Here is a 26,853-nt window from a genome sequence, read left to right on the forward strand (position 1 = left end):
AGAACCCCTTCCCCTCACTTTTTCTTCCCAGCAATGCTGCCCGACTGTGCCAGGGAAGTGCAAAAGAAGAGTGCAAAAGGCAGGATCCTGTATTCAAGAAAACATCTTTATTGTACACGTTGTATTGCTTGTATCCCCTCCCCGGACCCACGTAGTGCAAAAAATTCCTTGAAACGGAGTTCCACAGAAAGGAGTTGGGTGACTTACAGAGAAACCAAAGCGACGACGGTCGGACGTGGACACGGCGGGTCTGCTAGCGGCGAGGGGAGAGCCGTGCCCGTAACGGGGCCAGCACTCTGCCAACCATGGGGGGGCTGCAGACCCACAGCGAGACCCCCAGAGGACACAGCTGGAGCCCACCCCCCCCCCACCCCCACAGTCAAGGGGACGGAGCTCACACAGCAAACAGCACGAGGGACGTTTGGGGTGACACAGCACGAAGTGAGGATGGCAGAGAAGCCGTGGGGAGCTGGAGGTTCTCCTACTCCCCCCCCCCCCCCCAAGGGGATTAGGGACACACACGGACACACGGCCCTGCTGAGGGCATGGCTCAGCCGAGGTCGTGCAGCACCAGAAGCAATCCCTGCCCCGGTGTCACCCAGGGCAGGTGCTGACACCTCGTGTCCACACAGTGCGGGTCGGGGTGCTCCGTGCCCCCCATGAGCTGCAAGGGGACGATTTCTCCCTTTCCTTCCTTCGTTTTCCCGCAGAGGAAAGCAGCGAGCACCTGCATAGTTAGGGCGTGGGGCATGGGAGGCTCCCCAGGTTTCTGTTTTGCAGAACAGCCTCGGGGCTGGTATTGCTCAGGACCCAAGCAATGGGTGACAGAGGTGATGCTGCCCGTCCTGCTGATCCCCAGAGGCAGGACAGCATCGTGCATCACATGCTGCTAAAGGTTCCCACCACCTTTCTTCCTCTCCTCCCTCCTTCGCAGAGGACCCCAAACCTGCTGGCTGCACGAGTCCAGCAAGTCTACACTCCTCGTGTTGCTTACAGGGATGGCAAGAGAAGAATGGAGGCCTCTCTCGTGCACACACACACACACACACACACACACACAGTCCTGTGCATATTTCACTCATTTCAACATTCATTTGACCAAAGCTGGGGAGCCCTTGGCTCACCCCAAACTCAACTTTCACCCCAAGGAGTGGAGAAAGCAGGGAATCCCTATGGAAAAGTTAGGCCAAACGCCATCAGCCTGGGGACGGGTTGGGGTCGGATGATGATCTCAGTGGTCTTCCCAATCTTTGTGACTCTACGATTACGATCCTACGGGTGAAATCCGAACGGTGTGAATGGGAAATGAGAAGGAGGGTGGGAACAAGGAGAAAGGCATCAGCAAACAAATAAACAAACCAACAACAGTTACACCACAGTTCCCAAGGCCACAACTGGACGCTGTGGCTGAATCATCCCCCTGCGATGCAGGGAACACTCTCCCAATCCAAGACTCACGCCCTACAGCACACACACATACAAATCTAAGCAACCCCAGAGGTTCCATGGCACAGGTCTGGAAGGACAGGCTTGTGATTTACGGTGCTAATTGATTCAACCTTCATTTAAAGTGGTTGCCTAATTGCCAAGGAGTTGCTAATTGCACCCGGTCCCTTCCGTGCTGTTTTCACTGTACATATGGTATCTCACACATGCACACACACCCACACATCCATAGAGAATGTCTTCCAGGACACAGCCATCATCTCATCAACAATTAAGAAAAGTAATTGCATCCCTTCTGCTGCCTCCGAAGCAGATGGGATGGGGAATACCGGCCGAGTGTAAAAATAAAATGATATGAAGTCATTAAAATTAAAATCTCACGCTCAAATAGAAATAAAAGGTGAAAAGTTAACGCCAACAGAAGTAATGCCAGGCAATCCTTCTTGTCTGGAAGGCTGGGCCTTGCCATAAACCCAGAATCTGCTCTGCAAAGAGGGGAACAGCAATGAGCTGCTCTGTTCCCAGGTGGTGCAATGGGACGCGTGGGGGGAGCAGGGATGGGTGCAGGCAGGTCCATCCCATCCACATGCATGGCTCCCCACGGCCCGTTGGGTCCCTGTGAATGAGGCTCTGTCTCCAAACTTCACCTCCTCCGGGCCCTGTCCCTTCGCTGGGCTTCATTTGTGTATTTTTAAGGCATCAATTAGACACCATCGAGAACCATGCGGTGGTCTCAGAGTCTTTAACAGTGCACATTAGGCTTGGTCAAGAGTTTGGCTACGGTGACATTCAGAGGGGGTGGTGCACATCCCAGTGAATCCTCCGGGCTGGCTGTGCCCCCCCGTGTGAATCCGAGAAGCAGCGATGGTTTCAAGGTTCCCTTCCCCAAAGAAAACACGTAACCCTTTGGGAGAGGGGTGAGATGAGTCCGGGGACGGAGCGGGAGCATCCCCTCTCTCTCCCCCCACTGCGGAAGGAGGGTGGTCCCCCAGGAAGCACAGCTTGGGGCACGCTGATCCGATGCGTGCACCAGGGAGCAGTGGGGCTGGGGGTGGCAGCCCGTGCCTTTGTTCTGCTCCTACAGCGAGCGGCTGCCCCGCAGGACAGCCCCCCGACCCCCTGGAGGTAAGGCAGGTCCTGATCCTTTGTCAAAGGCTCGTCGAGGACACGGAGAGCGTGGGAGAGGAGGGGGGTGGGAAGTTGAGCAGTTCCAGCACGGCCACCCCCACGCTGCTGCGGCGGGTGAACATGCAGGATGCTGCCACCCACTTGTTGGTGCGCGGGTTGTACTTCTCGATGGAGTTCAGGCTGGAGCTGCCGTCGTTGCCTCCCACCGCGTACAGCCAGCCGTCCATGGCCACCAGGTCGTGGGTGCTCCTGGAAGGAGCGTGCAGAGACCGGGCAGAGGCTCAAGCACTGCCTGCAGGCTGCTCTGATACGCTGCTGCCTTTGTGCACGGAGCACGGAGCCAGCTCGCTGCAGGGCGAGCCGGCCCCACTGGGAACGGTCCGCATTTCGCAGTGCCAAGTGAGGCAAGGCTCTCAGAAACAAGCTCCCAACCCTCCCCACGGCAGCTGCAGCCCAGCAGTTCCTTACCTGCGGATGTTCATGGGTGCCACGCTCTCCCACGTGTTGGTTTTGGGGTTGTAGCGCTCCACGGAGTTAAGGCAGCTGGTCCCATCGTTGCCACCGGCCACGTAGAGCATCCCCTCCAGCACAGCCACCCCTGCACTGCTCCTGCGGCTCAGCATGTTGGCGATGGGCGTCCACGTGTTGATCTGGGAAGGGGAAATATGCACTGGTGAGCCACAGCTATGGGCTGTGTCCCTGTGATGTTAGCCCTGATAGGATAGCTAGGGCAGAAGCCTAACCATAACCATAGCCCTAACTCTACACCTAACCCTAACCCCAACCAAAAGACTTCTGGCAAGACCCCAGCCCTTTCCCCTTCATCTGAAAGGCCAGTGAGGAGCAACCCTCATCCCATTGCTATTTAGAGCAGAGGCAACAAGCTGCTCGCCCAGCAGTGAGCTAGACTGCAGCACTGCTGGCTGCTATCACTGCCACAGACACATAGCCAAGTTTGCAAAGGAGAAATTTCTCCTGCAGGAAGAACTGCAGTGCCCCAGGAGAGACCTCTGCCGACAGCTCAGGAAAGCACAGCTCAGTTGGCAGAGCCCAGTGCTGAGCTCTGCTCTGTGCCAGGCCACCAGCACATCCCAGCTGAACTCCAGCCATGGGGTTTGAGCTGTATCTATTTAAATTTGCACAAGGCACGGCTTGCGGCTTTACAGCTCACCAAAAAGCCTCTGGGACTGACACTCTGATCTTTCTGCAGCAGTGCAGCCTGCTCTAACAGAGCTACAGGACCCCAGACCCAATAGTCCACTGCAATCCCAGCTAACTGCTCAGGACAAGCACGCAGCAAGGACCTCAGGCAATGAGGATAGAGAGGGCTCCGGGGGTTGGAAATCTGAGAGAGAGATCTCAGAGCTTGCACGGGTGAGTTTTTGCTCTGGAGTGAACCCAGTCCCTGCAAAAGAGTTGGACAAGGGGTCGAGACCCTCTCCATTTCATGCACCACCAAGCAGGCAGGGAGTTCTGTGCTGCACAGTGCTGAGAAGTGGACACATCCCAAAGCTGCAGCAGCTGCGTGCTACAGGACCACGTGCAGCTGCTTGCTCACTGCCTGCAACGTTCTCCTGTGGCTGTTGCTTTGCTGCAGGGCTCCCACCAGGAGAGGATGAGGAAGAGGAGGAGGAGGAGGGTTACCAGGCATGCTTTCTTGTGTAATTACCTGGGGCTCGTACTTTTCTACTGTGGCTAAGTGGGACGAGCTGTCATATCCCCCAACAGCATACAGGTTGCCTTCTGCAAAGACAGTCACACACACACAAATTAGCTACAAAGCACGGCCACATCCCGGCACAGGATTTATGGGGTGCTGCCCACGGGGGGCATGGGCTGCGTGCCCCCCCTGCAGTGCCCCCTCTCCCCAGCAGCCAAGCAGCTCTCAGCACAGCTCCCCACTCCCCCCCTCTGCCTTGCTGCACTGTGAAAGATCCACCGGGAGATTTCTCAGTGCTTCCAAAGAACTCATCCTCCTGCTGCTTCCTGACCTCCTCATTATGGGAGCTGTGAGTGCTCCCCACCAGAGCAGCGGGTTATTTTTAGAGGTGGGGGCCAGAGCATGGGGAAGGCCAATAAAGGCTGTGGCAGGCGGTGTATGAGCTGTGATGGAGGGGAGGGAACCTCTGAGTCAGCACTGAGAGCTGGAAGATGACAACAAGGCAGCAGGGGATACCCCAGCTGATGGTGGGATGGTGAGGAGCCGTGTGCTACCCCAGCTGGGGGGGAAGAGGCACTTGCACTGACCCCGTTTGCAGTGACCCCAGAGCTGCCCTAAGCAACGAAGGACAGAACTCAATGGGTGAGACATCATAGTGTTGTGCTGACACCTCCTGTACAGGCAGTCCTGACACCACGCTGCTACTTGGATGATTAGGAAAGGATCTGCCCCCCCTTTCATAGGGGAGGAGGAATAAGGTGGTGTCCTCCTGCAGCCAGCCCCGTTGCTGCAAGCTAGAAGGGAGCACAGAGGGGCTGAGGAGCAAGCTGTGGGATCCCCTGGGGGAGCTGCCTCCACAATCTGACAAAGCCCAACTACTACAGAGACCGAGGAGCGAGGCAAAGGCAGGGAGCATGTCAGGACATAGCAGAGGGATGGCGGTGTTACCCGGCCCCACAGCTGGGGAACGTGAGGAGGGTGGGGCAGGAGCTAGAACAGGAGCTCAGAAGGACCCATCAGAAATTCAAGAGACAGTGTGAGCAGAAGCCAGTCGTGTCCTCATGCCAGCACCCACCTAGCGTTGCCACGCGGACGTAGCGTCTCCTGGTGCTCATGGCAGCGATGGATGTCCAGGTGCCTGTCAGAGGGTCGTACCGCTCTGCGCTGCAGCAGGCAGGGACACAGGAATTCAGGTGTGACACTGGCAAGGCCCGGCTCAAAGCCCTTTGACACAAGCCCTCCTGGGCAGCTCCCAAGGAAGCTTGGGAAAAGGGAGGGAAAAATGGAGGGAAGAACTGACAAAGGTCATGTTTTTGGGGAGAGGAGGGCTGAAAAATGGTGTTGTTTGTTTGTTAGTTCGGTTGTTTTCCCTGATGAAACTGCCTGGGACAAAGACACTGGAAGACAGAGCTGGATTGCAAGAAATCTGCACTGTCAGGAGCAGACCTCATGGGTTTCCCAGCACCAAGGACAGAGGATGCAAGAGCAATGGAGGAGCCCACAGCGAGCCATTCCCTACCTGTTCAGACACGAGGCTCCATCGTAACCCCCGGCAGCATAGAGGAGCCCATGCAGTGCTGCTACACCCAGACAGCTCCTCCTGGTGCCCATGGACACCTCCGGTTGCCAGGAGTTGGTGACAGGATCATAGGACTCCACCGTGGCCAAATCTGAGGTCCCATCGTAACTGCAGGGGGGAAAAAGAGAGAGTGAGAGAGCTGGGAAGCTCAGACTGTAGCGTGTGTGAGATGGACCCGGAGCTCTAGAGTGGACCCAGGACCTGGTCCTGGCTCAGACCCCTGTCCCCGTGTCCCCTTACCCTCCCACGGCGTACAGCTTGTTCCCAATGGCAGCGACGCCCACCCTGGCCCTGCGGGTCGACATGGAGGCCACCATGTGCCAGCGGTCCGTCCGCGTGTCGTAGGCCTCGCAGTCCCCGTGGATGGCAAACAGGCTGCCCCCACCTGCAAACAGAGCACGCATCACTCCCAAGGCCCTGAGTAAACCTCGGGAAGTTTGGAAAGCCAGAGCTCTGCGTAATCTCCATGGTGGGAGAGCCTTACCCACAGCAAAGAGCACAGTGCTGGCCCCCTCGCAGCGCCGCGGTCTGGTCCTGCTGTTGCTGAGGACCCCTCTCTGCTCTGGCATGAGGTGGTACTTGAGGGCCTCGATCAGCAGGTCCTTGCACTCCGAGTGGTGCCTCACCAGCAGCTCCGTGTCCACGTTGCTCATCAGGAAGTCCCGGCTCAGCAGGGGCAGCCGCACGCACTTCATGAGCTGAAAAAGAGAGGGGTCGTGTCCCATCAGTGGGGTGGGATGGGTTCAGCCGTGCTGCCCTCATTTCTCCCCTCAGCCTGTCCTCTGGCACCCCCGGAGATGGTGAGTCCCTCCACCTCCCTGCACAGCCTGTGTGCTTGGTGCAGTGCCTGACTGCTTTCTGGGAGAAGTGTTTCCCAATATCCAAGCTGAACCTCAGCTGGCACAACTTGAGGCCATTCCCTCACCAGACTCTGGCACTGCTGGGTTGAACCGGGTCACCTTCCCCAGCAGACTCACCCTGGGGACATGCTGTCTCCTGCTGTCCACATCATGCTTGACCCAGCTGAGCACAGCCCGGTACACCTCCTCCTCTGATGGCACATTGAGGCTGTCACTAGAAATGAGGTCCAGCACCTGCAGAGAAGGATGGAAAAGGCAACTCCCAGCTGGTGCAGTGCAGGAGGAAGGGACACGCTCCCACAGCAGGGAATTGGCCCAGCAGAGCAGCACAAAGAGGTGCAAAGCAGCCTCATACAGATGCTGGTGGCCAAAGGGTACACAGCTAAGGGCAGCTGGTCCCCCAGCAGGCAGGTGCAGCTGTGCCTCCCCCCTCCTCACAGCCCCAGTGTGGAAACAGCTCTGCCCTCGGTCCCCTCCTTGGCTCATTCCCCTCATTCTCTGTCTGAGGCTGCTGCAATGCCTGACACTTCCAATAAACATCAGTGAGATCAGGCGGACGACTCTGCTTGCACGTGTCCCTTCAATATTTCATGGGATGGAGCCAGGTGCTCTGGCTGCTCACAAGGCACTCACTTTGCCTGCCAAGGACAGAGCTGGAGCAGGTGGAGACCCATACCCACCTCTCTGCCATGTACCCCACCACCCTAGGGATGGATAGAGCGAGGTAGCTCCTGGGTTTATGCTCCCAGGGAGAAGGCAGAGCATTCAGAGCTCGGTGGCAGGCACCAGCAACAGCAATTATCCTCCCTGCTCCCCTCCCATCCTTATTTCACAGGGGATTAAGCTCACTCTCTGACAGTACTCTCCACACGCATTGTTTCCCTGTCAAACAGAAAGGACCAAAGCACAGAACCTGGCTGCATTCCCCTGTCCTGTTCTGACTGTGCCATTCAGGGCAGAGCAAGAAAACCTTGCCAGGCCCACACCTTCATGCTTCCATCACGATCTCACCTGTTTAAGAGGCAGCAACATGAACTCCTCTGTCTTGGACACCTCCACGAAGTGCTGGAGGACGTACTTGTGTGCAGACTTGAGGAGGTCACTGCATGAGTGTGTGTCGGCAAAGCCCCGGATCCCCAGGCAGTTGGATGGGTCGAGCTGGCTGAGCAGGAACTTGCAGCAAGCATCCCGCACCCCATTGAGCTGAAGCAGGCTGGCAGCAGGAAGAAGTGTCTGGGCAGTGGAAAAGAATGGGGGAAAAAAGGAGCTTCCAGGGCAAGGAGACACCATTCCCATCACCAGTTTTAACAACAGAACGGGTTTACTGAGCAAATTCATGCATGCAAGCATGTAGAGGACAAAGCACTCCTTGTTTCCAACAGTGTTAAGTGCAAGAAGAGCCAAGGAGGACACCCATGACCCCCCACAGGGCTCGGAAATGGCCACTGCAGTAGTGCTTAAGGAGCACTCCCATCCACAGCAGCTGCAGGAGCTCAGGAGAGCAGACGACTGCTGTCAGATGCAGGCACCATCACAGAGCAACAGCAGAAAGCCCTGAGCAGAGGGAGAGAAGAGCCCCAGGGGTAAGGCTTTGTGGACTCCAGAGGTGTGGGGGGCTCCTACCTGCACGTTGCCCTCGCCCACCACGATCTCTGCCGTGTAAGCATATTGCACCAGCTGCTCCAGGGCCTGAGGGTCGATGTCGTGCAGTGTCACGTGGGTCTGGCGGCTCTCACTCATCTCATCTGGGGGCAACACAAACACCACACATGAACGACGGCCCTCAGCATGGTTCTCCTTGTCACCCAGGTGAGGCCTATTCCATGTCTGTGTGATGCCCACGGTGTGCTTGAACTGCAGGCAGACAGAAGGTCGTCTGCGAGCAGGGGTGCAAGCTGGCAACAAACCATGAGCTCAGCTATGCCTGATAAAGAGATGGCCCCTGGAAGAGCCCAGAGGCATCAGGAAGGGGATGCGAGGCTGTGCCCTTGGCTCCTCCCTGTCCTGGAGACAGAGCCATCCGCCTCCACAGCTCGACATCACAACCCAGGAAGGTCTCCTGCTCACTTCTCAGCGGGGAGAAGCTGCAGTGCACTATAGGGAATGGGGCTCACACAAGCTACTGCTTCACGGAAGGGAGCCAAATGAGAAAAGTTGCTTGCTCATACAGATGACACTCTGATGCCACACTTCCGTAAGGCAGGAGATGGGCAGAAAGGGAAGGGGCGTGCAGAAAAAAGAGAGCCACACAGAGGAAGAGAGGAGGCTACTTGCTTGTGAACATGGCGTGGAAGTAGGGGCTGCAGGACGCCAGCACCACCTTGTGGGCCTTGATCTCCTTGGTGCCCACGTGCAGCACGATGTCGCAGAGCAGCCCGCGCTGCCGCATGCGGTTCATGCACACGAAGGCGTCGTGGTAGTGACGCTTGGAGTTGTGTGAGATGCTGTGGCCGTCGCGGTTGAGGAGCTGCACGCCGCCCTCCATGGCTGCGCTGGGGGCTCTCCCTTCCTGGAGTCACTGGGGTGGGGAAAAAAACACCTTACCGTGAAGGAATCACTTGAGATCCAGACCACTCCCATGGGCTTCAAGCTGAGGGTCCTCACTGCTCTGTGCACAGCCCGTCTCTGGGTCAGCATCCTCCCCACCTGCTGTTGGAAGGGCACTGCTCTACAACGCTCTGGTTTTCCTTGCAGTCACACCACCTCCAGCTCAGCCCGACAACGTGAGTGTCCATCACATCACCAACGCCCCATTGGGGCACACCTGTCTTAAACACAGCCGCCGTGGACAGCAAACATGACATCAATTGGACTCGATGTTCCTTATGAGTCCAACTCAGAAGCCCCGCTGGCAGCATCCCTGGAGGGAGGAGACGGCAGCGTGGAGGAAGGAAGGAAGGAAGTCATCGTGCAGCATCCATGCATCTGCCCCTGCATCCCTGTGGTGAGAGAATCCCCTTCCCCCCCCCCCCCCCAGCACCTCGTGACACCTCCACGTCGCCAGCCTAAAAATAGAGCCCCCCACGCTGTGCCGGCTCAGCCACGGAAGCTCTATCCGTGTTTAAATAGCAGTTGTGTCATGTACTGGAGTCTGGAGGAGGGAAGTGATGAATAAACATGTTTTCTGAGTGGGAGAGAGGCCTGCAATGCCCTCTGTGCATAGTCAGTGTGAAGTGAGAGTCTCTCTTTGCTGCCGGGGTGGGTGCACGGTGAAGGCAAGGCTTTCCAGCAGTGGGAGCAGGGTGCTCCGTGCCCTCGGTGCTGTGAGCTGAGCACTGAGCTGAGCTCTGCAGAAACCTGCAGCATCCCCAGGAGACACCTCCAGAGAACACGCATGGACCTTGCTGCACAAAGATGCTGTGATATCAGCACCTGGGACCAGACCTGGTTTAGGAGTGGAGCAGATGTTGCCCTCGGTCCTTCATTCCCTTCTCTAGATGCAAACTTGAGGGTCATTCTAACCTCCTCCTGCAGGTTCCTCTCTTTAATGCACCACCGAGCATCTTTCTCTCCATCACAGAGGGAACGAGGCAGGAAGGGGTGCTTGTAGGGCGGGGAGGACAGCGTGCCTCCAGGGGGTGGCACGGGATGCGGCTGCAGCGGTGGGGACAGACAGAGGGCACAGCTGAAGGGTACATTGCTGCCAGCACATCCTCAGCTCCAGCAATCAAACGCATTTCCAAAGAGGGTCGGAAGCGTTGGGCTCTCTTCCCAGCCCTGCCACTGAGTCATTGCACAACTCCAGGCAAGCACAAATGCAGAAAGTGACAAGGGTGACATTATTCTCTGCAGTGAACCTCTGAGCTCGGCCAGAACCCCACCAGCACCTCCTGTGTTCTGGTGCTCTGTGCTGCAGCCGTGCCATTGGGCTCCAAAGCAACCAAGCAGCACCCAAGGGAGACATCACCTCAAGCCCACGCTGACCCTGGGTCCCAAACAGCATCCCAGCCCCAAAGGATGGGCTCTCCTTTAGGATCTGCACAGAGAAACAAAAAGCAAAGCCCTCCTCTCTCCCAGCTCCATGCGTCAGCACATGGAAAAGTGAACTTCATTCGCAGGAAATGAAGGTCTATGAGCCCTGCTAAGGTACAATGAATGAGGAACAGCACCTGGACCACAGGACACAGTAAGGCAGTGTGTGGGGTTGCAGGGGGGGGAAGTCCATACAAGCCCACTTTTGTGGGGGCATGCAGCAGCCCAAGTGCACGTGTTACGTGTCAGCTGGAGCGGATGCAGTGCTGACTTGTGGGTTATGACAAAAAAAAAGCAGGCGTTTGTTTGGCTCCTCTGCGACAGAGCATGGCCATGCATAACAGCTCTGTTAATTAATGCAAACGATCTCTGCCCAAAGGGAGGTCTGTTCTCTCCGCACAAAAAAAAACCCACCATATTTTGCTGAGAGTGGAGAGAAGCGTGCTGAGCAATGAGAGGGAACAGAGCATCCTCCGGGGAGGAGCTTGCCACCGGCCCCTTCCCCAGGAAGGCCCAGCAGAACGGCTCTTTGTTGGCTGCCCTGGGTGGAGGCTTTGTGTCCGCCAGCACACATCCTGCACAGCTGGCCAGATGTGGGGAGAAGGTGAAAGCAGCCCTACCCCAGCACTCAGAATCCTTATCTCTAACCCCGCTGGGAGGGGTTCGGACAAGCACCCTTCTGCATCCAGCGTTCCCGTAACAAACTGAGATACCCAACCAATGCTTCAACTCGGAGAAGGGGCAGAACAGGGGGGCATGGGTGACTGCTGCCCAGCTTGGATGAGGAAGCATCTTCCTCTCGGAGCTGGGCTGGGGAGAAGACGTGCTCCTGCATTCTGGGGACTGCTCCTTCCCTTCGGCAATCATGAGACACAACCAGCTGAGCTGGCAGGAACAATAGCTGCTGTTTTGCTGCTGCAGTGTGAGGCCACGAACACAGCAGTACTGACATCCTGGGACCTGGCTGGGCACGCTGCAGGCTGCCCACACACCTCCCCTTCCATCTGGCATCACAGAGGTCCCATTAAGCAGTGTGCACTTGCTGAGCCATCCCTCCTGGTGAATCTCTGGGCTCTCAGGGCTGCGCCTGTAGGGAAGCTTTAAACCAGCATCAGTAATCCTCTTGCAGTAGGCATCTCGGAGACAGCAGGGCTGCTTGCACAAGCTGCAGCTGATGCACACTACCTGCCCTTAGACCTCAAATCGAGACAGCCCCAATTTTTGCTGACTTCAGAGGGCCTGAGGCAGCTCGTGGTAAAATATATTGCTTTGCTACCTCTCCCGTTCCCTTCCTGACAGCAAATGTGATTGAAGTAGGTTGGAAATCATCCAGCTGTATACACCCAAGGCACTAAATCTGGGCAATTGTCCTCAGCAGAGCCTGCCCGGGCATCACTGGCACAGACAGGACACTCTGTGCCCTCACTACAGCCTTTCTCAGACTACTGTCTGAGAAATTGAGCCCCTCCTCGCTCCACCTTCATCCAAGGAATCTGAACAGGCAGCACTCAGCAGCTTGTGTTTAACATGAGGTTAACCAAGTGTTCAGCCTGGAAGAGGTGAACTTAGCAATCGTGAGGAAGCAGAGGGCACTAATAGCTCAAGTGCACTGCTCTGAGCTGCAGATCCAGCACCGCCGCTGCAATGACCCCATGGGGTGGCAGAGCCCCCATACAGAGCTGGTTGTGTCCCTCCCATCAACCCCACATCTCCCTCCTGTTCCCTGAACCCTCGTGCTGTGGATAGCAAGCAAGGTTTGTGCTATTCCTGCAAGCAGTGAAATTAATCTGAGAGCCACAGACAGCGCTGAGTCTGCAGGACTGAGAATCCCCAGCTCTCAGTAGGGTTGTGTTGTGTGTTGTTTTTTAATGAATTAGGCATCACTGACACGCACTGAATCCTCCTGTCTAGACATCTGCAGAGAAGTGACAAGCTGCCAGAGAGAGGATGTGGAGCCTTGGCAAGGGGGTGGGGAGGGCAGGGGAATACTGCTCACAATTGCCAGCTCTACAGCACAGACACAGCGCTGGCTTCAGGCAAGAAGGGCAATCAGCACATTGACCTAGTCAGCGCCTTTCAGCAGCTCAGCGGGTTGTAATCAATAGGTTCTGGTGCATACAGGAGGCTGCAGGCCTCCTCATGGATGCTTTTCTCCCCATCTCTCCTGGGGCATTTTGTTTGGACCCAGTTACCCCCAACCCATATGCAGAAGTGCCTTTGTTCCCATACATGAAAAAGGAGATTTCAGCCCAGCCTGCCTCGTGCCTCCCTGGGTGCACACTCTTCTCCCTGTCCCACGCACACCTCTCTCAGGCAGCCAGTCTTCTTGCAGACATCCTCAATGCAGCTTTCACATTCCTTGCACACAGGGGACAGCAGCAGCTTCATGCATGGCACACAGAGGCAGCTGTGCTGACATTTGGGTCGCACCAAGTAGTGGATCAGGACCTGAATAGTTTCAACTCCCACGATGGGAAAAAACAAGAAATGGAAACTAATTCACAAAGATGCCTTTGAGATGCTCAGCAAAAGGTGCAGATCCCCAGCTGCACTGGGATCAGACAAGCAGCTCCTACAGTCCAGCACAGAGCACACCCAAATCTAAACAAAACCAAACCCTTCTGCCTCTGCCAAGGGCTGGAAATGTGGGCCATGTCCCAAATCCCCCTTCCCAGCATCCCTGAGCAGACAAGAGAGAGCAGCTGTCACATCCAGCGCTGCTTTATGGCACAAGCTGTGTCAAACCTCCACACAGAGGCATGGAGAAGGTCTCTCCAGGCAACAATGAACGGCTCCAACTGCACTACCCATCACAGCAGCACTCCTGAGCTCCTCCAGCCCCTGTGACAGACGCCTCCAACCCCACTTCACCCTCCAGAAAGGCAAACAGAGTCACAAGCAGAGCCCAGGCCAGGTGGAGGCAGCCCCTGTGGGAGGAACTCCGCGCTCCTGGCTCCAGTGACACCCTCTGCCATCACCCTTCAAACAGCACTGTGCCCTCCACCTGCCCACTCTGCACAGCGATGGTGACTGCAGTGGATGGCAGTGGGCCAGCTCAGAGCAGGCCATGGTCTGTGGGCACCGTGGGGACGGGCTGGAGTGGGACTTGAGGACTTCAGTGGTCTTTTCCTACCTGAATGATTCCACAATTCTCTGATGACCACCCAGAGGTGCCCTGACATCAGGCAGGAGCCATGGATGTGGTGAGACCCATGGGTTACTAACTGGCTTCTCAAGAGAGTGTGGGTGACCTGAAGCAAGGTGAAATGGCTCCAGGGGTAGAAGAGACAAGAAAAAAACTGAGAGAAAGACAAGGTACCTTCCTTGTCACCCAAGCTGCTAAGGAGTGGCTCCAATCCCAGACCATCGAGCCAAGAGAGAGGGAACCACAATTCCTGACTCCTCCTGCTCTGAATTAGATGCTCTTTGCTTCATTCACGCATCAATCAGTTCTCAGGAAGGAAATTCTGACCTTCACATCCCAAATCCCCTCACCTTCACTCAGTGCCATGCAGAACACCAGGGTCAGGAGGGAAAACTGGGCTGCAGAGAAGAGAGACTCCAGAGGCGATTGCTTGGCTGCAGTGATCCTAACCAGAAGAACGTTGTACTAAATCACAGAACCATAGAATCATTAAGGTTGGAAAAGACCTCTAAGATCATCTGGTCCAACCCCAACCCGTCAGCACTGTGCACACCTTGTCCTGTGTGAGCCCAGAAGACCACAGTGTAGGGTGACCTTTCCTCTTTTGGGGTCTGCGTGGCACTCTGAGCCACTTCGGTGCTGCAAATGGGGCAACCAGCAGCTGAGGTCACGTGAGATTAGCTGTGTCGTTCTCTCTTTCCTTCCAGCCACAGCTCCAAAGAAAATAACACCCAGGGGGTCCGGGTGCCCTCCTCAGTGGGACCGTAATGAAGGAGCACCTCGCAGAGTGCTGCCACGCAGCCACCACAAACCTGTTGCAGGATCCCCATCCCTACACAGTGGATGGATGGTCACGGACCTCCGAGGCTCCTCGGAGCCAACAAGCCGCCTCCATCCACCCTGCCACCATCGGATCCCCGTGTTGCTGAATCACCCCAGAGCCACTCTCCCTCCTGCTGGGGAGCACCCAGGACTGCCACGAACATCCGAAGGTTTATTCTGCAGAGACCCCACCACTCCAGGACCCCACCCGCGCACTCTGCTGACCCAGCCCCCCCGCAACCCCCAGCGAGAGGATAACTCCGTGCCCCGACGGTCACTGCAGAGGTCCCCAAAACCCCATCCCGCGCTGCATCCCGCATCCCGTGGGTACCACCAACCCGCGGCGACATTTCTCCCTTTGCCCTTCAGCTCTCCCGCAGCAGACGGCACCCGACAGCCGCCGTGCGTCCACGGAGCGATGACACAAACGCGACCGCAGAGCCACCGCCGGGCCCGGCATCCCCGTTCCGCACGGCGGGACGGCTCCGTGACCGGGCACACAGCGGGCCGGGACGGGCAGCCCTAACGGGAGCACTGCGAAACGCAGCGCTGCCCTTCCGCATCCCGACGGCGCCAACTCGCTCCGGGGCTGCACCCCTCCGATCTCCCGGTACTCCTCGCTTGCAAACCGCCACCCGCAGCCGAGCCGCTCCCTCTTCGCGGGGCCGATCCCTCCCACCGTCGCCATGCCCCGATCGCCCGCACCGAGGCCGGCGGGGCCGTGCCCGCGCTACTCACGGCTCCTCACGGCCCGAGCCGCGGGATGCTGCGGGCTCCGCTCTGCCCGCGCCGCCGCCGCCGCCAGCCCCGCGGCGGGGCGGGGAGGGGCGTGGCCTGGCGGACACGGGGGCGGGGTTAGGGGCGGGGTTATCGCCCAGTCAGCGGACGGGATCGCGCTAATCCCCACCCACAAAGCAGAGTAGCCACGCCCACTCCCGGATAGCCACGCCTACTTACGTGTGGCCGCGGGGCATGCTGGGAGCGGAAGTGCGGCTGCCGCGAGGAGCGCGCGGGCGGCATGGCGGCTGCCGGGAAGAGGTGAGGGCGGTGGGGGAGGGGAGCGGGGCGCGCTCCGCTCGGCGCTCCGTGTTCACCTTTCCCTTCCCGCCCTGCAGGAAGCTGGAGGAGCTGAGCGTCGACGAGTTCCTCGCTGACGGCTTCGAGTCGGGGCCTGACAGCGGGGAGGAGGAGGAAAGGGCCCAGCCGGCGGCGAGGAGGAAGAGGAGGCCCCAGCCCCAGGCGGCCGTGCGGTGAGGGGCTGAGTGGGCTTACGGTGGGGTGAGGGGCCCTGGGGTAGGTGGGGGTGAGGGGGGGGACGTTCCCCTGCTTCGTAAGGAGTGGGAGTAGGCTGCACTCTCCCTCGGGAGAGTATGAGTGAGCTGTTCTCGTTTCTTTTGGGAAGACAGGGCTCTTTGGAGGCTGCACTGCGGCCTTCTGTGCTTGGGGAGAGCTTGTGGAGAGAGGGGAGGTGTGGGAAGCTTGGCTTTAAGCTAAAAGAGAGGGGAGTCGGGTTGGGTGTTAGGAAGAAGTGAAGGTGGTGAGGCCCTGGTACTGCTGCCCTCAGCAGCATGGGAGCCCCATCCCTGGGGGTGGCCAAGCCCAGGTTGGATGGGGCCCTGGGCAGCGTGTTGTAATGGGGGTCACCCAGCTCACGGCACGGGTTGGGATTGCTTGGGCTTTAAGGTTCCTTCCAACCAAAGCCATTCTCTGATTCTATGTTTTCTTAATCCTGAGTTAGTGTAGCCTTTGGGGAGTCCTTCCAGAGCAGGTGTTGAAGCCTCAGCCCTGATTTTCCAATCAAATGAAGCTGCAGGTGTGCTTATTGCCCAGTGGTTGCTTGTTTTTCTTAAAGGACCAGCAGAAGTTTGAGCAATGAATAAACACATGTTAATTCTTGTCAGAAAAAAGGGGAAGGCATCAGAACACAAGGACCAGCTCTCCCGGTTGAAGGAGAAAGATCCCGAATTCTACAAGTTTTTGGAAGAAAATGACCGCACACTGCTGAACTTTGATGCTTCAGACAGTTCTGAGGATGAGGAAGAGGGAGGGTTGCACATCCCACCTGACACGCTAGAGGTACCAGGCACCGTTTCAGAATGCTGGAGTTAGTTATTTCCATTGTTAAATTGTGTGTTATGAGTTTCAGTGCAAGTGCTAATTGCATTTGGGCTGATGGTTGCACAGGTGTAGAGCTTCAGAGATTAGCTGCAGGTGTATGTGCTTGTAATCCAGAAATCAGCTGTGGCTTTGAGCTGAGCATAAGTTAAAGGTTGTGAAGGCAGAGCCTTGCACTACTGTTTTTAACCTGTGGCTTTGGATTTCTTTTCTCAGTGAGAGTTTATTTTCCTGCAAACGACGTGCTTTATCCTTGATGATTTCAACTATTGCATGTTGTACTTATGTAGCAAAGCTGCAGGGCTGAGGGAGCTTTCTTGGAATCTGTGATAATCTTCATTTTGTTACAGCTTTACACAAAGTGCTGATAACACCATTAACACAAATGCTGCTGCCTGCTTTTCTCTTCAGTAGTTATTCAGGAAGAGATAGAACCAGAAAATGTGTGTTTTCTTAGTCTCTTCATGTACTTTTTCAGGAAGCAAGTGAAGATGATGAAGATGATGAAGAAGAAGAACGTGAGAAAGGCAAACAGAAGAAAGTTGAATCCATCCCTGTGAGCTTGAAGATGGTTGAGGAATGGAAAAAAGCTGCAGAGGTGAGCAGGGAGTTAGAATACAGAGCACTGGAGCCTGTTATTCTTAATGTTTGCCCATGTGTTGCCACCTCTAAAGGCCATCTTGGAGATGATGCTGGTCCTACCCTTACAGCTCGTCTTAGTTCAGTGTGACTTACCTTTGCAGTTTTCACTGGGTTGCAATATTACTCTTGCTCTAAATGGAAAGACAAGAGAAACTGGAGTGTGTCAGGAGTAAGCAGAATGATTGATTCTTGTTCACTGCCTTGCTGTGCATTGTGTCTTTGACAGTTGCAAGAATTTATTTGAAGTCATGTTTTTAGCAGTGTGTTTTAATGAAAGATCTTGCTGCATCTGAGAGTGGGAGGGAGAGGTTAAATTGGATAATTGCTTGCAGCTGTTTCTGCTTCTTGATCCTTCTGCCCCAACCCATTAAAAGCCTTAGAAACTTATTTTAAAGCAGGTGAAAGCCACTAGCACTTGCTGTCTTGATGCCTTTCTTTACATTAAAATATCTATTTTTTTTTCCAGTGAACTTAAAATAAATTCTAGCACTGTTGTCCCAGTAAAGTGCAGAAATTTAGACTGTTGGGTTTTTATTCTTTCCCCAGAGAGGGCTAACACCAAGGCTTTTCCATGAAATCACTCAAGCATTTAAAGCAGCTGTAGCAACCACCAAAGGAGATGATGGTGGGGCTGATCCCAGCAAGTTTCAAGTCCTTGATGCTGCAGGTGAGTTGATTGCCATACATTGTGTGAAAAGGTAGTCAGTCATTTTAGAGGGAAAAGCTTATTTATTGGAAGAGAGTGAGGATAAGTACTCATGGAAGAAACTTACATCCTTGCTGGTGTCTCTAGGACTGATCCATTTTGTCTTCTCACCTTATGACATTCTGTAACTTTAATGTAGTTCAGAGCTCAGTTCTGCTGTCAAGTTCATGTATTCCCAGGCAGGACCTCTCAAAATACCGTTAGTCTAGATCTCCTCTACAGGATTACTGTGCTGTAGCACAGATATGATGCAGTTTTTTTCCATGCCTTAGCTCCCTTTTAAGTGAACTCCAGGTTGTGCAGGCAATCCAGTTTCAGACTTGCCTCAGCATGGTGCAGAGGGGGAGGCTCTGTGTTAGTGTTTCAGGGCACGTGGCCTGCAGTCTGCCTGTTTTTACTGGGTACCTTATCTTTGTTAGTTTCCTATCAAGTGTGATGTCTGGAACTATAATTTTAGGCTGCGGTAACTTTAAACCCACCCGTGCTTTAATTCTTCCTCACTCAGCTTAAAGCTGTTGCATTTTTCATGGCTTTTGGTTAAGCCTCATTTCTTTTTCAGTGCAAGAATGCTACTGGAACTCATTGTCCATTGCTTTGATTCTTTAAAAAATGTCTTTCAGTTCTCAGCATGTTTTGGGGGAGAGTGGTGTAGGTCTGACCAGAAGTCATGGGTTGGTCTGGAAGTTTGTGGAGACTCCATAAGTCTGTGGGAGTTACTGGCTCTTTGGGGAGCTCTTCTCAGGTTAGCTGAGAAACTGTGAATGTATTTATAAAACATTTGTAAATGCTTTAACTTTTTAAACCAGTGTTCAATGCCCTTGTGACCTTCTGTATCCGGGACCTCTTCAACTGCCTGCAAAAGCTGCTGCTTGTGAAGGCCCCCAAGAACAAACAAAAGTGAGTCTGAGTTGAGAGCTGCAGGTGAGAGCTGTCTGGGCTTACTTCAGAACAATGCTTTTTGGCAGTGAGACTGGAAAAAGATGGCAACTTTTTCCATACAATTATGAAGTTGTGTCAGAGTTACCTAGCCAAGTTTTCTTTTTTTTTTTTTCCCTTGGAAAATGCATCCTCTCTGATGTTAGACTCCAGCTGTTAGCACAGTGCATGTGGGTTTAAAAGAAGGGTTCCTGGAACTGTGTGTGCTGGCACTCAAGAACAGTGTTAAGGCATTGTGAGCCACTTTTCAGAGTAAGGGACCAGGCCTTTTACATACAGTGAGGCCAAGTACTTCAAGCAGATATTTTTACTCACTGGCAGTGTTGAGGAAATGAGTTCACTGTTCTTCATGCTTTGTTACTGCTTTTTTTTTTTATAAATCTAAGCCCAACTCTTGTTCACTTTCAGAATGGTCCTCCCTTCCAGTAGTCCACTTTGGAGCAAATTGCGACTGGATGTAAGAATGTACCTCACGTGCACTGTCCAGGTAAGGAACTTCATGTTTGTGCATCAGTGTTACACTGCTTCTTACTAGCAGCAGTGCTTGGAAGAGTTTAGTGTGGAGCTCTTGCAGTGCAAGGAGGAGGATGAGGAAGATTTGGTTATTTGTAATGAGGTGACACTGAAGTTGGTGTTAAGGTGTCTTAACAATTCAGTGTATAGATAGTTTAATAGTATGTCCAAATGAGGCTTGAAGTGACAAACTCATGCCAGTGCCTTGTGTTCCTGTTTGCTATGATGATGTACTTTCAGGGTGGTTATTTAACTTGGCATGGACGAGCTCTGTTCCTGATATAGCTTGGGTTTTTGGGGCTTCCTCCTAGAGGAGGCTTTTCTTCCAGTCCTTCAGTGGCAATTATTTGGGAGCAGCAAAAATGAGATGCTTGATAGTTAAAGGAAGACTATGTGCTAACTAAGCTTGTTTTGTTTTCCCCTGTAGCTCCTGTCTTGTTTAACAGAAGCCTCTGTTGGAGCAGCAGTCCTCCAGCATGTCAGTTCCATAGTGCCTTATTACCTGTCCTTCCCAAAGCAGTGCCGGATACTCCTCAAGGTGAGGTGACATGCTGTGGTTTCACAGTAGTCAAGACTGGATTCTCACTTTTCTTCTGGTCCTAGAAAGGATTTGTGCTTCTATTCTGGGCTTTCTGGGTGCTGTGAGACTCTTTCATGGCAAGATGAGTGGGCACAGAGCTGTGTTTCTGCTGCTAGTCCCCACACAAAGCTGTGGGGGTGTTCTGGGAAGCTGTCTGTTTCCTTGCTGCAGATGGAGTTCTTGCTGCCTGGGTACTGAGGCTGTGTTTAGTCTGTGATGGTATTACACTCTCAAGAGCTGGGGGTGGAATATTTTTACAGAAACTTAGTCACAACTGCTAAATGCTTAAGAGCAACAGAAGAGGTGTGGAAGAGCAGAAAAAGGGCAACAGGGTGACATGTTGGCATGAAAAGCTGCAACACCTCATTTAAATGAGGCTTGGGAACCCTCTGGTAAAGATGTCTGGTACAGAGTGGTGAGGGGCTGGTACACCTGGTATTGTTTGAAAACTGCTGAGGAGGGGATTTTGTCGAGGGCTTTCTCAGCCCTGCAGCTGGAACATTTCTGATTTCCTCAAGTATTTATCAGTAGAGAAGTTGTTGCAAGCTTGTGCCATGGTTATGGTGCTGCTGTACCTGATGCTTTCTGACAGAGCCTTGCATGTCCAAGTGAATCTGCAGCCTGAACAGATGAGAGCAGGTCTGGGAAAACTGAAATCTGTTCACTTCCTCTTCAAGATGTGAAGGAGAGATGCTGATGTTTGGTTGCCTTATGCATGTCAGAGCAGTGTCTGAGATCATGTGTCAATGGTGGGATGTCTGTTAGCCCAGGCCTCTGCAGAGGCTGTCCTCCCTGCTGAAGCTGGTCTGATGAGTGCTGTGGTGCACTGTGTGCTCATCACGTTTGTGCCCCAGTGTATGTCCATAAAGCTACATGCGTTTTTCAGAGATGTTATTTTTGTGAAGTTGTATTGATCATGGATGCATTAACCTTAACCTTTTGAGTGCTTTTACAGCTAGAGCACAAGGGCAGAATGGCTGTTGTGACTGATGCTGTAACTATATGGCCTGCCATCTTTGTAATCCTTCTCTCCCCTTGCTTTGTTTGATGTAAAGGGGGGAAGCTCAGGCCTTTCTGTTAGCAGGAGAGGCTCTTTGTTCCTTCACTTATCTGAATCTCTTCATTCCAGCAAGCAATTCATTTGTGGAGCACGGGTGAAGAAACAGTAAGAGTACTGTCCTTCCTCGTGCTGAACAAGATCTGCCGCCACAGGAAGGAGGCATACATAAGTCCCTTGCTCAAGGTAAGCATGGCATTCCTTTGACTCTGTAGCTTTTTGGAAGTCATGTGTAAAAAAAACCTTATGGCAAAAGCTGCAGTGTGTGAGGTACACCAGGTATTGGCACCCCCAGGAAATGAACTGGGAAAAACTGTTAGGTTGAAGTGTGGTCTCCTGTTGGTTACTACTACCATTCTTGCTTAGCAGACAATGCCTCTGGTAATTGCCTGTCTACAGGATAAGTACTCCTTTCTTCAAGTGCTGACTGTTTCTGGTGAGCTGAGCTGCTCTCATCTTTCAGCTGCTAAGTAGCTGAGGTTCACAAGCGTAGTTTGGTTCTTTTCTGTTGTTGCAGAGAGAACCATGTTAACCACTGTGACCAGCTGTAGGCACGTATGGCTCAAAGCCATCCCACAGTTCTTTCCTCTCTTTGTTTGGAGCAGCGATGGCAGAGGTATTCTCAAGCTCTGTGCTAAACAATGTAGAGGTGAAAAGATTCCTGGCTCCCTTGAAGAAGGAGCAGGCTAAAGCTATCTTTGCTTGTTCTTTTGAAGTGTCTTTTCTTACAGGAGCAATGACGCACTGGTGTTGGGAAACCCCAGAATGGGCAAGGTTTTGTTCTCACTTCCAGTATGGTTCTATCTCCTTCTCTTTCCCCAATAGCAAATGTACATTGCATTTGTGAAGAACTCAAGGTTTACTTCCCCCAGTGTGCTGCCCATGATCAACTTCATGCAGCGAACGCTGACAGAGATGTATGCCCTGGACACTCACACCTCCTACCAGCATGCCTTCATCTATATCCGCCAGCTTGCCATCCACCTGCGCAGTGCCATGACCATAAAGAAGGTAGGTGCCTGTCAGTGTGGCAGGAGTGCCCTCCTTGTGGGGAGTGTGTGGAGAGAGGAACATTACTGCAGCCACTTGAGTCTTTTGGCACCTCTTAATACTTATCTGATCCGTTTCATAATGCATAATGTGCCAAGGATTTGTTTTGCTGTAGGCTGGGTGCTTCAGAGGTCCTCATAGCTGTCTGTGAATTCTTTTGTGTTAGCTTAGAGCTTCTGTAATGAAGGAGAGAACGTTCTGCTGCAGAGTGGGAGTCACTTCCCTCTCTGCAGCTTGCTGAGAGTTTGACCCACTTGCCCTTTTCTGTGCTGGACGTGCTGTTTCCCTTTGTGAAACTACAGCTTTGATGTTGCAGGTGGAGGGGACCAGGAATGACCCTGGTGTGTACATCTTTCAACTGCAGTGCCCACGGGTGCATCTGCCCCACTTAGCAGCAGCTGGTATTGCCAATCTGTACTATTTATAGGGCATCACTGAACAAAGCAGCTCAGACCTCTTGGGAACAGCCCTGATTTGGGCCACCTCCAGTCTGACCTAGCAAATCTGAGTCAGATTGCTAATCCTGGCTTTATTCTTGTTGAGCAAAACATATCCCTATAGATTAATGGCTGAGCTGCTCCCAAACATTGCAGGACTGGTAACCAGTTAAATCTCCTGGCTGTTCAGACATGGGGATAAATGAAGTCTGGGATATATATTCTCTAATTGGATTGTATTGGCTTCTTGCACACTCAGTCTTGGCCCAGACAAGACTTAAATCCACTTGTTTTCACAGCTGGGGTGGGTTGTGGGAACTTAGCATGACATCAGCACAACTAAAATGTACAAATCTCAGCAGTAAGCCAATTAATTTAAATTGAGTAGTGGCTGGTTATGGAAGGTGATTACAAGAACAGGTTGTGCTGTACGAGAGAAGCTGGGAGCAGACCTTAGTACATCGTAGAGAGCTGGGAGAGCTCTGACATGTCCAGCTGCATCCCAAGTCCTGCTGCAAGGTTTGGGCCAGTAGTTGCAGTTAAATACTTCTTTTTCCAGCTCTTGCACACTTAGTTTCCATCACATGAAAGAGACAGTGACCTGAGCTTTGGAAGTCTGTGTGAAAGATGGGCTGGAGCTGAGGCACCTTCAAAAGCATAGTCTCTTCAACTGTGGTGGCATGCTTTGGGTTGTGAGGAATATGTGGGCATGTGTAACTCTTTGGAAAGAGTCTTTTGGGGACTTGTATGTGTAGTGTTACACTAGAGAAGTGGCTTAAGCTATGTTGTGTCTCTTTGGCCAAATCCTCTGTCCTTTTAGGGAATGCTGAGTATGGTGTCTTGCAGGGGAGCCAGAGTGAGCTCTTCTTACGTGCCCCATTTTTAAGCCTTGGTGTTCATCCCTTTTGTGCAGGAGAACTTCCAGTCTGTCTATAACTGGCAATACGTGCACTGCCTGTATTTCTGGTGTCGAGTTCTCAGCACGATCTACCCCAGCGAGGTCATGGAGCCACTGATCTATCCTCTGACACAAGTCATCATAGGCTGTATAAAGTAAGTCAGTATTTCTCTCTGCTGGCAATGCTGCTCTCATCTGATACAGCAGAGCACTTCCTAAGGGGTGTTACTACTGTGTGATTTAACATTGCATTGTAAGGAACTGTGTGAGCTGCTTTTGATGGAAGCATTGCAGCTGGAGTACTGTGGGCATGTGCCACGCAGGGATTAAAAGACAATTGAAGAGGAAGTCAGCACCTCTGTTTTCCCTGGCTGTGAGATCATGGGCTCACGTGCATGTGAAACCAGATACTGTGCACAAAGGATTGGGCACAACTCCCAGTTGTGCAGGGAGAGACTGTACTTAATGTGTCCCACAGCAGAACCTAAAAGCAGACGGTGCTAAATACAGAATCAAGTCTTCTGTGTAGAATTGGGTTTCTGTGTGTATTTGTTGCTATTAGAAACACTGGGCTCACTGTTTTTTAGCACATCTCTGCTGAGAATTTTTGGTCTGTGTGCTTATATAGAAGCTGCTGTTAATGGGCGTTGAGGGAATTTCTGAATCTCTGGTGATCTCTGAAATCCTGTTAGCTCTGTAACCAGATTCTCAGCTTTAGAACACCACCCGCCTGCTCTTGAAAACCTCCAAGTGGTGATGAAGATAAGCAGATTTAAACGTTCACTCTGCATCCTTACCCCCATCCCCCACATGTGCGGGCTTTCCTGCTGCTGTTGCTGAGCTTTAGCTGTCCTGCAGACAATTCGAGGCAGTCTTTTGCCCATCTGGGTGGATAAATCGAGCTAGCTGGGGCCAAGGAAAGGGGAATCGTGTGAGTCTCAGCAAGAGCACCAAATAATAAATAATGCTCCTGACTGATGTATGGGGCTGGTTGGTGTGGTACAGTTAGCATCTGACAAAGGCTTCATTGGTTTGGATCAATTTTGAAGTGGGGGAAGTAGAAATGGATCACAGGTTAACAAAGCCAGTGTCTGGGATGCATAGAGTGGTTATGGTAGCATGTATGGGATGTACAGATATGGGTGGGAATGGTATGGCAGTGTGGGCTCCTGCTGCCTGAGTCTATGCCTGGGAGCCTTCCTAGGTGTGCAGACTGCCTGTTCTCAGCTCTTGCTTCATTTCAGGCATTTCTTGAAGGCCTGGCAGGGGTATGGAGCTGCATGGAGCCTACCAGCAATGAGCAGACTGCAGAATAAGGCCTGTTCCTCTTTGTCACCCTGCTGCTCATCTGTGTGATGGGGTTGGAGGGAGGGATGCTGTGCCTGCAGCCTTTCCATCTGCACAGCCTTTTGGTTGTGCTCCTGATGTAGTGCTCTTGGAGCACCAGGAGGGTGATGGATAGCACTTGGGGAAGGAGCATCTTCACCTCCAAGTGCCTTCAGTGCCAGGAGGTGGCGCCGGGCTCCACTGAAAAGCAGCAAGTGGGGATGTCTGTCTGTCTGCAGGAGCACACTGATTCCTCTTGCTGCCCCAGGGGCTCGTGGGGGGGAAGCATCACTCCTCCCAGGCTTTCTGCTCCAGGCAAGGACCAAGGCAGAATTAGAAACGTGATGGGAACAAGATAATTAGGAGCGGAGAGTTGCTGCTAAAACGAGAGTGAGCTCTTCATTTTCTTGCACTCCAGCATATAAAATACTTTCAAAGCATTTTTAATAACACATTTCCGAAATGTGTTGAAGTGACACCTGATCAAGATGTTGATTTGGGAAGGTGGAGCGCCGAATGGAGGCATGCTGAAGTTGATGGCTTTTTCTTAGTGTTGCTGAATGGTGTCTCATTGCTGGCTTTGCTGTAGAAGCTGTTTGTTCTTTATCCCCTCATCCTGGAATGGGTTTTTCTACCTTGTTCCTAGCCCTAGTAGACAAGGTAGAAAGCCAACCTGTAAGCATAGTGCTCCTCCCTGGCTTACAGCTAAATGAATGTCTGTGGTGCACTTGAAGTTTTGGTCTTCATCCTCCTGGTGCCTTCAGAGAAGGCAGAAACCCCTGGGGTTGACCCCTGGTCAGCTCTTTCTTGCAGAGCCAAGGCCCAGCTGTGCTTTATATTCCCTGTGCATCCAGCCATCAGGAAGTTAAGCAGATTGGTGCATCGCAGAGCACTCTAAAATTAATGGTCTTGGTTTACAGTAAATCTATACATTTAACAGGTTTATCCCTCGATCAATTAATTCCTGAGAATGGCTTTCGTCATCTCCACTGGTGCCAGATCAGGGTTGCAAAGTAGATTTATTTCTATAATGGATCCAGTGATAATTATTTCACTATTTTGTGTGTGTGTTGGGGGGGGGAGGAGGGGGAATGTGATTTATGGTTCCTGGTCAAATCTGTTTCTTTTTCCTGCTCCTGGGTTGCTCAGTGAGCTCTTTTTGGGGTTGGGGGGTGATGTACTCATCTTTCAGATGTGAAGCTGTTTTCTGGGAATTAGAATGAAAGAAAAGAAACAGAATACTTGTGAGGATATCCATGTCTTTCAAGCTGAGGTGGTGCATAGTGAGAGGTTTGTATAGGGTGGTAGGTTTGTGATTGATGGGCACTGTGTTGGCCTGTGCTGGCTTACATGACACAGGGCAGCTTCCTCCCCCATCAGGACCCACAACCTGCTGCTTGGGTTGCAGAAACTTGTTAGAGTTAGAGCTTTAGCACGTCTGAATTTTATTTCCCACTGTGGGATAGCTTCCACAGCTTGGTTTGCTGTGCAATACTAAAACAATCTTCCTTTTCTAGTGCAGAAAATGCTCCAGAATGTTACTGAAGGCTGCAGGTGCAGCTCCTGTATTAACATGACCTGATATCCTTTCCTCTTTTTCCCTCTCTAGGTTGGTGCCCACAGCTCGTTTCTACCCTCTGCGCATGCACTGCATCCGTGCCCTCACCCTGCTGTCAGAGAACACCAGGACCTTCATCCCAGTGTTGCCATTTATCCTGGAGGTTAGTTGGTTCCTGCCGATCTAGCAGAGGCTGATGCCTGTTGCCTGATGAGTACTCGTTTGCCATACCCACCAACAGCTCCCACAGTCTCCTGATCTTCTTATGTCCTGAAATCCCTGGCAAATGCCATCAGGCAGAATGTATTGCATGGTTAGCAAATAGGATTAAACTTATATTCTCCTGTGAGGGGAGAGTATCTGAGATCAGCTGGGTGCAAAATACATCCCTGGGTGGTTAAGCTGATGCAGTTGGAACGGGCA

General features: G+C 52.9%; 2 protein-coding genes across 2 annotated transcripts in view; one reads left to right on the forward strand and one right to left on the reverse strand.

Moving 5' to 3' along the window:
• Positions 1-102: 102 nt before the first annotated feature.
• Positions 103-15,394, reverse strand: KLHL17 (kelch like family member 17). Its single transcript, XM_065738007.1, has 13 exons — positions 15,351-15,394; positions 8,948-9,191; positions 8,297-8,418; positions 7,685-7,906; positions 6,791-6,907; positions 6,298-6,511; positions 6,054-6,198; positions 5,754-5,921; positions 5,310-5,398; positions 4,244-4,317; positions 3,043-3,224; positions 290-2,823; positions 103-250 (listed from the first exon to the last, which is right to left on the reverse strand). The coding sequence occupies exons 2-12, from the start codon at positions 9,156-9,158 to the stop codon at positions 2,595-2,597; spliced, it is 1,773 nt and encodes a 590-aa protein (XP_065594079.1). The 5' UTR covers positions 9,159-9,191; positions 15,351-15,394; the 3' UTR covers positions 103-250; positions 290-2,594.
• Positions 15,395-15,603: 209 nt separating this feature from the next.
• NOC2L (NOC2 like nucleolar associated transcriptional repressor) overlaps positions 15,604-26,853 on the forward strand; it is a 33,260-nt gene continuing 22,010 nt past the window's right edge. Inside the window, exons 1-12 of the mRNA XM_065738017.1 lie at positions 15,604-15,650; positions 15,728-15,862; positions 16,514-16,688; positions 17,206-17,325; positions 17,916-18,036; positions 18,882-18,972; positions 19,420-19,498; positions 19,952-20,062; positions 21,234-21,347; positions 21,987-22,172; positions 23,562-23,701; positions 26,482-26,593. Of these exons, the coding sequence (XP_065594089.1) occupies positions 15,631-15,650; positions 15,728-15,862; positions 16,514-16,688; positions 17,206-17,325; positions 17,916-18,036; positions 18,882-18,972; positions 19,420-19,498; positions 19,952-20,062; positions 21,234-21,347; positions 21,987-22,172; positions 23,562-23,701; positions 26,482-26,593 (1,404 nt within the window). The 5' untranslated portion in view covers positions 15,604-15,630. The remainder of the gene's footprint in view (positions 15,651-15,727; positions 15,863-16,513; positions 16,689-17,205; positions 17,326-17,915; positions 18,037-18,881; positions 18,973-19,419; positions 19,499-19,951; positions 20,063-21,233; positions 21,348-21,986; positions 22,173-23,561; positions 23,702-26,481; positions 26,594-26,853) is intronic.

This window comes from Cyrtonyx montezumae, unplaced genomic scaffold, assembly GCF_038088225.1.
Source record: "Cyrtonyx montezumae isolate F1298 unplaced genomic scaffold, pur_monq_1.0 scaffold_21, whole genome shotgun sequence".
NCBI lineage: Eukaryota > Metazoa > Chordata > Aves > Galliformes > Odontophoridae > Cyrtonyx > Cyrtonyx montezumae.